The sequence below is a fragment of the Fukomys damarensis genome, unplaced genomic scaffold, assembly GCF_012274545.1.
Source record: "Fukomys damarensis isolate Sample0158 unplaced genomic scaffold, DMR_v1.0_HiC HiC_scaffold_39, whole genome shotgun sequence".
NCBI classification, from domain to species: Eukaryota; Metazoa; Chordata; class Mammalia; order Rodentia; family Bathyergidae; genus Fukomys; species Fukomys damarensis.
Window position 1 is genome coordinate 55,694,299 of NW_022900951.1, and position 11,406 is coordinate 55,705,704.

Sequence of the window (11,406 nt, forward strand, 5' to 3'; positions counted from 1 at the left end):
TTATCTCCACAGCAGATGGGGAGTTCCTTGAGGGAAGAGATTGTTTTATTCACATTTGATTATCAGTGCTCAGCACAGGGTCTAGCATTTACATGTGTTTGTTGGATAAATGAATTAATTAATGATGCTTGGTCTGGGCAGAACTTGGATCTCTGTTCCCCTACTATATCTGTAGCAATCAGATATATGTATGGTCCTTTATAAAACTCCTCTACTGTCCACCCCTCCCCTCCCAGGAGTTTAAGAACCCAGCCAAAATTTTTGTTCCCTAAACAGTCATAGGAGTCTGGGACTGATCCAACTAGAAGGAACAGAACAAAAAACAGGGGTTTCAGTGCAGGTCCTAACCAATGCCAGTGTTGAAGTCAGAGTCCACCCCTAAATCCTGGGGCTGAGTATTGCTGGCTACTTATGCAGAGCCTAATGATTTTAAGTATAGCAAGGGAAAACCACATTGTATGATCATTCCATTAAGGATGACTAGTCTGTCTGAAGGACTGCTTAGCACTACCCTCTTCAAACCTGAGTCCACAAAAAGCACAATCAGGCACAGAAGATCATTTTTGTGATGACTGAAGAAAGACAAAAGACACTTATTTGAAACTCTCCAGCCTTAAAAGTCAGGCTCTGCATCATGTCTAGCAAGCAAAGAACAACAGTTTCTTTTCTTTCCACTTTCTTTTAATATTTATTTAAAATTCCAGTAAGCAACTACAGAAACCATTTAAAAGTAGACAAGTTAAAAAAAAAAAAAGAGATGAGAAACAGCAAGGACACATCCTTGGCTCTACAATAAATGCAGAGCTTTATTAGTATCCCCCACCAACATCACATGGGAGGGCCAGCTTTCCATGGGATCAAGAGTACTCTCCATTTTTGTACAGGGGAGCAGGTAGCACTCAGGTGTGTCAAAATGAGTGGATACAAGGACTGCTGAGATCAAGGTCTACAGATCTACTGAGATCAAGGTCCACAGTTTTGGTCCTAGACTTAGACAGGGGTTTGACACTCTTAAATTCTTCCAAGCTGTGCTGGATCCCATAGCTGAAGTAGATAACAAATCCTGATGAAGAAAGGCAGCTGTGAGGTAGGGAAATAGTGACCCCCTTCTACTAGAGATCAAGAGCAAAAGGAGTTGGCACAGGACACCCAAGGGGTTTACTCTTCTCAACTGGATACCTACCTATCAGCATCCAGACCCCAAATCGGGCCCAGGTACCAGGTGTCATCTGCATCATAAGATAAACATTCACAAAGATGCTCACTATTGGGAGGAGAGGCACAGCAGGCACCTGGAAACAAAGGAAAATCACCACAGGGTGACCCAGAGATTTCTGTTCTACTCATGCCCTGTAGATCAGTGGCCACTCATTTACAATACCTCATATAGGACTCCCAGAATACACAGTTTGGGAAAAAGGAACTAGAAAGGAACTTTTTTAGTGAAAAAGTCTCTGGCCTGGGTACCTCCTAGTCTTCCTTTTTATACCTAATTCAATATCTATAAACTTTTTATTAGACCACAAGGCATGTGAAACCTATTCTTCCAAGATGGGCTGGTGGTGGGAAAGAGAAAGGTCATTTACCTTAAAGTGAAGGCGAGTAGAGCTCTGCGGCTGTCTCCAGATAACCCCAGTGATTCCAGTGATGAGCAGCAGGAGTAGCACAACCATTGCCACCCATATTGGGTCTCCAGAAAGCAGTGGAATTTGCCACTGGGCCAGCACCAGGCAAAGGAGAGTCAGCAGTACAGCTTCAAAGGTCAAATTGAGAGACATCAAAACCAAATCTTGAGACCAACATGTTAAAATGTTAGGCACCCCATGCCCAAGGAAATTATTCTCTCTAGAGCTTCCTCAGCCACCAAATACCACTAACAACATATCCACCCCAGTATGCTGACACCTGAAATCCACCTCAAAAGAAAAGGTCCACTGCTCACCAAGCAGTGAGGAACAAACATAAACAACTTGGCCAGAAAGTGGAGTAGGGATGGAATTGAGTGGGCAAAACAGTCCCTGGAGGGTCAGCTTCTCTGCTTCTGATATCTTTTCCTCCTGTAATTCTACTTCCTCTTCCCCAGTCGTCATTTCCTGGTCAGGCTGATACCTGAAGCAAGAGTAAGTAAACTCCTTTAAACACATTCAATAACCACTTTACCATCTTCCCCCAGGTAGCTTCATCTTCCTCATCACTATTAAAAGTAATTATTGTTTATTTGTTTGTTTGTTTGCAGTACCCAGAGCCTTCACACTGAGCTGTATCATCAGCCATTTTCTTGTTTTTAATTTTGAGACAGGGATTCACTAAGTCACTGTTGCTCAGCCTAGGCTCGAACTTGCAGTCTTCCTGCCTTAGCCTCCCAAAGTACAGGGATTATTGGTGTGCACCACCATGCCCAGCTACAAGCTCTTTTGGATATGATGGGAAACCCAGATTCATTGAGGAAAATCAGGATGACAAAGGCAGAGGAGGGAGAAGGAGCAGATCCCCATCAGTCCTCATCCAATAAAAACCCCAGTCACAGTGTGCAGAAGAGGGTCTCACCTGAGGATGAGAACACAAATAGACACCAGGGAGTAAGCAAGCAGGGTCCCAATTGACATAAGGTCCACAAGATCAGTGAGTTCAAAGAGGAACGCCATGAATGCTAAAAATGGTGGGCAAAAGACGAGAAGTGAAAGAAGGGAATGGCAAAGTTTTAAAGGAGATATGAAAGAACTAAGAGTATTTTTTACCTGCAATAATGCCAGAGACCACAGTGGCCACAACAGGTGTGTGTGTGCCGGTGTGGATGCGGGCAAGGACACGGAACAGGAGGCCATCCTCTGCCATTGCGTAGATCACCCGAGGCATAGGGAACATAGAACCCAAGAGGCTGCAGAGGAGAATACCCAGAGTGGCATGAGTGGACTGAGCTCTCTTCCCATGCCTTAATTCTTAAAGCATTTCCACTTTCCCTTCACATCTCTTTTAAAGGGTAGCCTTAGTACTAAGGGGTAATTTTTTAGTACAAAATGAGATTCTGACAGGAGGAAAACAAACTTTTTTTTTGGCAGTATCTGATGTTCAATCCAGGGCCTCACACATGTTAGGCAAGCTCTTTACCACTGCACTACATCTCCAGCCCTTTATTTTTACTTTACTGTGAGACATGGTCTCCTTAAGTTGCCCAAGTTGAATTCAAACTTGTGGTCTTCCTGCCTCAGCCTCCTGAGTAGCTGAGGTTACAGGTATGCACCACCATGCCCAGCTGGAAAACAAACATTTGACACTGACCTGGTAGAAAGAGCACAGAGGGAGCCAACAGCCACAAGGTAGTGGGCAGGAACCCATCCAATATGGAGAAATGCTTCAGGCAAAGGGCTCTCCGGTTGAAGCTGGTAGTAAGGCATCATGAGGGTGAGTGCTGATGAGACACCAAAGTATGCCAAAAAGCACACAAATAATGAGATTACAATGCCCATGGGGATGGAACGTTGTGGATTCTGGGCCTCTTCCCCTGCAGGAAAGAGCACAGCACAAAAGTTCTCAGCCAGGGAAGAAGGCTCGCTCTTCTACCACCCCCAATATGCATGCAGCCTGGGTACACACTCTCCCAAACCCTGGACAGAATGGAGTGATTATGTTACCAGTGGTAGCAATGCAGTCAAAACCAACAAACGCATAGAAACAGGTAGCTGCTCCACGAAGAATCCCCTCGATGCCAAAAGGCACAAATCCTCCAGATCCCATAAGGCCCAAGCTAGAGTGAAAGAAGGAATGGAAAAGGTAAGGTATGTTCAGCTACCTCCATACCTTTCCTCTAATGCCAAACTACTTGGCTAGGTCTTCAAATCCCAACCTCCCATTTTCCCCCACCCCCACACTAAACCCCTCAGCATGGATCCCAACTCCCCATCACATTCCCAAACCTGCAGCTCCTAAGAGTGACTCTCTAACCTATCAGTGTCATTGAGTCCAGCTTTAGTCAATGCGTAGTCGTCTTCTGTGAGCATCCAGTTGTGCAGGTCTCCCTTAATGAAGCCAGAGATGATGACAAAGCCGAGAACAAAAAGGTTCACCACTGTGAACACTTTGGTAACCAGGGCCGACTCACTAGCCCCCAGAGCCAGCAATCCTGTGAGAAAAATTCATTCACAACACTGAGAAAGTCCTCTACCCCAACTTTGCTTTATTTTCCTGCCTCAGACTTATTCCTTCTCAGCTTCTCCTTTCCACCATCATCACCTTCATCAATCTCTTTCCAGGCTCAGCCCCCTTCCGTCTTCCTAGCCCTGAGCCTAGTCCCACCCCCACCATCGTATCCTGCTTCTTGCCTTACCAGTAAGCAGCAACACAAGGCCCATAGCAAAGAAGTCTGGATATTCTGCCAGGATATGGGGCACATTCAGTGAGATCGTCCCCTTCAGAGCGTGAGAGATGTGATTCCCAATCAGGTTGTCAAAAGCACAGCTCCAGGCCCGGGCCACACTGGCTGTACCTGGTGAGACAGAGGGAGAAACATGGAGTCAAGTTGCCTCGCTCTCCCATTCGTCTCACACAAATCCCTGCCAATATCACCCAGCACCACTCATTCTTGGGGTTGTTTTGTTTGTTATGGGGTGTTTTAGGAGCTAGAGACTGAACCTAGGGCCTCAGGCACACATTCTCCATCAAACCACATCTCCAGCCTTACTCTTAATTTTTTAAGAACCAAAACCAGTCACTTATTGAAGGAAACCCAGACAGAAGTGAATATAATAAACAATTTCTCCATACTTTCAACCCTCCCACACCCACATAAACATACACATTTAGGTTTACTGAGGCCCTACAAAGAGTAATGCTTCAGGTACACTATTCCCCCAGGTGTCCTGGCCCAAAGTCCCTCTGCTAGCTGTGCAGTTCCCTCCCTGCCCCACCTTCTCACCGATGACATAGGAGAGGATGAGGTTCCAGCCAGTGGTGAAGGCCCAGAGTTCACCCACAGTGACATAGCTGTAGAGATATGCAGAACCAGAACGGGGGACCCGGGCACCAAACTCTGCATAGCACAGCCCAGCCAACACAGAAGACAGAGCAGCCACCAAAAAACAGATCACAATAGAAGGACCTGCTTTATCTTTGGCCACCTCACCAGCCAGGACATACACGCCCGCACCCAATGTGCTGCCCACACCCAGGGCCACTAAATCCACAGTGCTGAGGCATCTGGAAAGGCGGGTCTCAGCCAGTCCTGGCTCCAGCGTACGTCTCCGTACCAGCTTACGCCCAAATCTGCGAAGTGCCTGCCACAGCATTCTAGTTGGAATTGAAGAGGATGCTAAAATCTGGTGAAAAACAAGACAAAAACCCTTCAATGGGGCTCACCATTCCTAAACTCTAAAAGTGAATTACAAGACCCACTAGGCCCACTCCAGCAAGCAAAAGAGCTAATAGGGAAAGGGTAGGGGGGAATTGAGGGGACAAAGGCAAGTCAGACTACCTCTAACCTCTGTTTCTTCATATGCAAGTAGGGATTACAGTACCTCAGGAGGTTTGTGGAAGGACTAATTTCACAAAAGACAAGTGAAAGCCCCTTGCAGTACAGTAGTTGTTACCTAGTAAGTGCTTGGATATTAGGTTTCCTCTTTCCCTGGCTGGGAACCTGCAGAATTTATCGTACACCCCACCCCCCAGCCCTGAAACCCGATGTAATTGTTCCCTGACCTGTGAGTGGCTCCTTGGGAATCAAGGAGCTCAACTCCGGAGAAGCCAGCAGGTCTATGAGACTCCCCTTTCTACATCAATATCCACGAGGTTCCAGTCTGGTCTCAACCCCAGGGCTAGAAACAGATCGCCTAGGACTGGGACCCCAGCTTCCGCTACAGATAAAAAGTGAGAATCAGCTCAATTTCACCTCTCCTCACCAAGCCCACAATGCTCAAGTGGCGCAGCGTTTGCCGAGGGCAGTAAGCAAATGCCCCCCCCTCCACCCAACTAGGTCGACCTGCGACCATCAACAGTGAGGCGGGGCTCCCACATCTAAGATTTGAGGACGTGCCGTGAGAGGGGCCCAGAGCAGCCTGAGATTGTTCTCACTCCCCTCTCTGCTGAAATGAGGGGTCCCGCCGTATGCTCCCCGAGTCCGTTCCCAGATTTTTATGCTTCCATCCAAGAACGGTCTGGGGCAGAGGTGGAGATGGTAGCCTTGGCTCCCGGGGCCCAGGTCTTGCCAGCAACAGGTCACGGCCGCGTTGATGCAACTGCAAGCCATGGCTGCCCGAGAATCCTAGGTATGCGAGGATCCTCAGCATCCCTCCTCTCCCGGACACACGTGTTGACCCCAAAGGCTTACCAGAGAGATGTGACAGGCCGGGAAACAGAATCTGGAGTCCGGCTCGGTGAGGCAGACTTAAGCGAGTTGGGCTAGGGTTGCCGAGTTGCGTAGCTCAGGCTTCAAAGCTGCGGTTTGGGGTCGTTACGCGCCAAGCGCCCCTTATATTCACCAGGAGGCGGAGCCCGCAACGTCATAGGATCCTACCCCCAATCCTCCTCCCTACATAAACAAAACACACACACACACACACACACACACACACACGCACGCACGCACGCACGCACCTTGGCTTTACAAAAGGTATTGCGTGGGGCCTGAAACTGCTTCCCACCAGCCACAGCAAGCCTGGCGTGGCGGGAGCGAGAAAGGGGAGAAGACAGCCTTTTCTTTTTATCCTCGCTGGTCCTTAGAGCAGGACAATAAGAGGCTTCCTGCTGGAGACCCCATGGGATTTTTTTTTTTTTTACCCCTGTGCCTTGTCAGTCAGAATCAGTGACTAGGCGAGAAGAGGATGGGGGAGGGGTAGAGAGGATTTGTGTGCGAATAGTGGAGAGTGAAACAGCACCCGGAGTGTCCACCTCCCTCTCCCTCAGTCCTCCTTGGCTTTCTTGTCTACGTGAGGTCTCTCCGATCCTGAAATCTTTCCCAGAGACTTTATCAAATTATAAAGAATCATATGATCTGCATCCCTCAGCTCTCGCCCTCAACTGTAGATATTTTTAATACTGATAGCAAGAGAATGAAAAATGGCTTGAAACCACCTGTACATAGGTAATTAAGCTCTAGACTTCTAGGCCTCCATCTCTCCATAATGTGTTTCTAGCTGCATATAGCTATTAAATTTGAAATTCTAACAATATTAATATTTTGGATGAGGGACCTTTATTCCTTTTTTTTCCCCCTTTCTTTTTTCCTCCAGTGATGGGGATCAAACCCTTGGTCTGCTGTACAATAGGCAAGTGCCCTATCACCGACCTGCATCCCCAGCTCCTTTACTTCCATTCTACTGATGAGTAAACTGAGGCTCAGAGGCCTGAGCAGTCTGACAGCACACCGTAATTATTGTTGACCACCTTCCGGATAAAACCTAACTGTTGCCAATTGGAATTCAAAACCTACCTCCCACAGATACTAGAACCTCATTCAAATGCACAAGAAGAGGAGGTTTGGCCACAAGCAAAGGTAAACAGGAAGAAGCACAAGCAAAGGGGCAGATCTTTTTAAGCTAGGAAACAGGAGCTGAAGAAACTAAAACTGGTCAGGGTGGCTCAGATCCTTAAATTACATGGCCCAATCTGCTCATAGTCATAAGGGAGTAACAAGGGTTGTGAAGGTGTGGTTCTCTTCCGCCAAGACATCTTGAGGGTTAAGGATGAACCCAAATATCTTTGTTTCCTTTAATGATCCTTTATAAATATGTTGCCCATGAATCAAACATGTAAACCCCTTTTGAAGTAACCTGTATTTTCAGCTAGGTGAAGGTCATCTAGACATTGAATACTGTGTTGGGCTTGTGCTGTCACTGAAAGTCAGAGCTCTTGCCTAGCCTCAGTGAAGCTCTAAATTCAATCTCCAGCCACCAAAAAAATCTTTTTAAAAAGATATGTTTATTGCCGGGCGTGGTGGTGCACACCTGTAATCTCAGCACTTGGGAGGCTGAGGCAGGAGGATCACTGTGAGTTCGAGACCAGCCTGGGCTACATAGTGAGTTCCAGGTCAGTTTCAACAACGTAGTGAGACCCTGTCTCAAAAAAAAAAAAAGATATATTTATTGAGAATCTATGTATAGTAGCATACAATGCAATTGAAATGGTATTAATAGAGGTTAGGAATGCAGTGTTTGGAATTACACATAATTTAAATCCCCTACTCAGTCACTGTGGCTTTGAGCAAATTACCTAACATCTCTGAGTCTCAGTTTTTGGATATAATAGACATATTTCATAGGGTTGTTGTGATGCTTAGGTAAGATTATGAAGCCAAGTCTTTCTTTTTCTTTTCTTTTCTTTTTTTTTTTTTTTTTAGACAGGATCTCACTATGTATTTCAGGCTGGTCTTGAACTCCCACATAGCCCAGGCTGGCCTGGAACTCACAGAGATCCTCCTATCTCAGCCTCCCTCGTGCGAGTACAGGCGTGTGCCACCATGCCTGGTCAAGTCTTCCTTCTTGGCACATGAGAAACATGCAATGAAAAATTGATATATATTCAGAATAAAATACTAGTATGTATTATAATGATCTGGTTGCTTAGATTCAATGATTGCTTGGATTATGAGATTACTGATGAATTGATAAATAAATGTCAGGCAAAGAAGTCACTACAGACTAAAATAGAGAAAGGTTTCTTGATTTTCTTTTCTTTTTTCTTTTTTTTTTTTTTTCTTTTTTGGTACTGGGGATCAAACTCGGGACCTTGTGTGGCCGGGGATTTAGCTCAGTGGTTCCAGCGCCTGCATCACAAACGCAAGGACCCAAGTTCGATCTCCAGTACCTAAATAAATAAACAAACAAACAACAACAAAAAAAAAAAACTCGGGACCTTGTGCTTGCGGAGGCAGGCAGTGGAACCACGTAGCTAAATTCCCAGCCCTTGAGGCTTCTTGATTTGTAAGGAGTTCTGGAAGGAGATCGGGCAAGGATTTAAAGCTCAGCCTTGAGATTTAGGAAATAAAGTCAAGAAATAAAATGAAAACCAGCCTACCAAATGCAGTGTGTGTTAGGCAGCAATGGAAGATAAGGATGAGTGAATGGAAGCCTTCCTCTAAGAGTAACAGATGTCTTACACATATTACCTAATATGTAAACAATACCTCTTGAAAACCCTCTAATCACAGGGTTAATTCCCCTAGCAACCAGCTGCACATTGGGAAGCTATTCAGGAGCCCCAACCTTCAGTCGTTCATTAGCATACAAAAAGTTGTGCATCCACTACTACAACCAATTTGAGAAACTTTCATCATCTCGGAAACAAACCCTATACCGTATTCTAGCTGCTCACTATTTCCTCCCAACTCACCCCAGTCCTAAGCAACCACAAATCTATTCTCGATCTCTATAAATTTGTCTAGATCTTGGCCAAGGGATACAAAGTTTCAGTCACACAGGATGAATAAATTGTGGCGATCTAATTACATCATGGTAATTATAGTTAATAATATTTTGTTATACTTGATAAAGCTAATAATATCACATATTCTAGTATATATAATTGAAATTTGCTGTGATGAGTCAAAATATACATATATCAAAACATGATGCTTACTTCAGCAGTACAAACACTAAAATTGGAATAATACACAGAATATTAGCATGGTCCCTGCTTAAGGGTGACATGCAAATTTTGTGAAGCTTTCTATATGTTTGTAGGGCTGAGAGCATAGTTCAGTGGTAGAGCACTTGATTAGCATTAGCTAGGCCCCGAGTTCCATTTCTAGTCCCACAAAAAAAGTTATTGGCTGGAGTATATAGCTCAGTGGTAGAGCCTTGCCCTGCATGCATGAGAACCTGGATTAAATCCCCAGTACTGTAAAAAATTCATATTGTGCCTCTTAATTAGATATTATTTTTATTTTCAAATTATAACTCAATAAATCCTGAAATAAAATAAATAATGTGGGTGAGGAAAAAAATCATTTGGGAGTTATCAAATTAATAACTAATACAAGCAAGGATCATCAATAGATGATCCTTGGGCATTGAGAAATCCAATATTCACATGATCTCAAAGTATTCTCCACAGATCATATTAATTGCAATGTGAAAGTTGCCTGGATTCATTTTATATTTCTACCTTAACAAATTACTACAAACTTACCTGTTTAAAAAAACACAAATTTATCACATGCTTGATAGCTCAGAAGTCTGGCACTGTGTGTCAGGGTTCTTTTCAATGCTCTAGGAATGAATCCGTTTCTTAGCTCATTTTAGTTTTTGGCCAAATTCACTTCAATGCAGTTGTAAAATAGAGGTCCCTGTTTCCTTGACCACATGTCCTCTTTAAGGCACTGTGCCTCAAATCCTCCTGCTTTCAATCTCTGACTTTTGACTTTCCCTCTTCTACTGTCTGTATGTGTGTGTATATGCCCGTACGTGCATGTGTGCTTATATATGTGTGTGCGTGCACACGCGTGTGTGTGTGTGTGTGTTTTGCTGGGGATGGAACCCACGGCCTCAGACTTGCTGTACCACTGAAGTGTACCTACAGCCTTCCTCTTCTATTTGTTGTTGTTGTTGTTGCTGCTGCTGCTGTTTGTTTTTGGAGACAGGATCTTGCTATGTAGTTTAGGTTGGCCTTGAACTCACTCTGTGGCCCAAGCTGGCCTTGAACTTGTGGCAATTCTCTTGCCTCAACCTCCCAAGTGCTGGGATTACAGGCACCCGCCACCACGCCAGGTTCCTCTTCAACTTTTAAGGGCTCATGTGATTATATCCAAGGTAATCTCCATATATTTAAGGTCCACTGTTAATTTTAATTACTTCTGCAAAGTTCATTTTGCCATATAAGGTAACATTCATGAGCATAACACCACCAAAGAAGATGAAAGGGCCAAAATTCTGCCTACAACTGAACCTTTACAATGGAAAGATCCAATGGAAATCACTTTTACCAAGTGATTAAATTTACCATGACAAATACATATGTACATATAGGAAATACACATCATCCATGACATATTTCTGCCAAAAAATTTAGAGTGTAGCCATGAGGAAATAACCAGACAAACCCAGACCATGAGACATTCTATAAGTCAAAAGACAACTAGCCAGAACACTGCAAAGGTCTTGAAAGGCAAATGACAAAGAAAGGGGGGAAGGAGTTATGAATTAGAGGAGATTAGAGATGCAACATGACATTATAAAGTGCTTATTCTTTGGAAGTTCTTTTTTATTGATCACTTATTTATTGATCATTTATTTATCACTATGTAGTAGAGACTGACCTGGAACTCGCTATGTAGCCCAGGCTGGTCTCGAACTCACAGTGATCCTCCTGCCTCAGCCTCCCAAGTGCTGGGATTACAGGCGTGCACCACCACGCCCGGCTCTTTGGAAGTTCTTAACAAGCAGCTATAAAGGACACTGTTGGGACAAAGTGTCAGTGTGG

At 44.7% G+C, this 11,406-nt stretch overlaps 1 protein-coding gene and 1 non-coding gene across 3 annotated transcripts; one reads left to right on the forward strand and one right to left on the reverse strand.

The window, feature by feature from the left end:
- Positions 1-719: 719 nt before the first annotated feature.
- On the reverse strand, positions 720-7,030 carry Slc7a3 (solute carrier family 7 member 3). Of its 2 annotated transcripts, XM_033760454.1 has the most exons (13): positions 6,320-7,030; positions 5,692-5,846; positions 4,913-5,312; positions 4,325-4,483; positions 3,943-4,120; positions 3,633-3,745; positions 3,280-3,502; positions 2,739-2,878; positions 2,548-2,650; positions 1,943-2,109; positions 1,587-1,753; positions 1,184-1,292; positions 720-1,063 (listed from the first exon to the last, which is right to left on the reverse strand). In XM_033760454.1, the coding sequence occupies exons 3-13, from the start codon at positions 5,280-5,282 to the stop codon at positions 909-911; spliced, it is 1,884 nt and encodes a 627-aa protein (XP_033616345.1). In that variant the 5' UTR covers positions 5,283-5,312; positions 5,692-5,846; positions 6,320-7,030; the 3' UTR covers positions 720-908. The 2 variants fall into 2 exon arrangements, with proteins under 2 accessions (XP_033616345.1, XP_010606221.1); XM_010607919.2 differs by lacking the exon at positions 5,692-5,846.
- A 2,530-nt stretch (positions 7,031-9,560) lies between these two features.
- LOC117284830 lies at positions 9,561-9,664 on the forward strand. The gene has a single exon (XR_004515908.1). It is a non-coding gene; the product is annotated as a U6 spliceosomal RNA (small nuclear RNA).
- The last annotated feature ends 1,742 nt before the right edge of the window (positions 9,665-11,406 follow it).

Excerpts from the sequence above, each read along its gene's own strand:
- Slc7a3 (XM_010607919.2), bottom strand. The coding sequence starts at position 5,282 with ATGCTGTGGCAGGCACTTCGCAGATTTGGGCGTAAGCTGGTACGGAGA. Across the intron at positions 2,110-2,547 it reads ATTTGTGTTCTCATCCTCAG|GTATCAGCCTGACCAGGAAA; the intron begins GTGAGACCCTCT and ends CTCTTGCTTCAG. Across the intron at positions 1,293-1,586 it reads CTACTCGCCTTCACTTTAAG|GTGCCTGCTGTGCCTCTCCT; the intron begins GTAAATGACCTT and ends CTTTGTTTCCAG.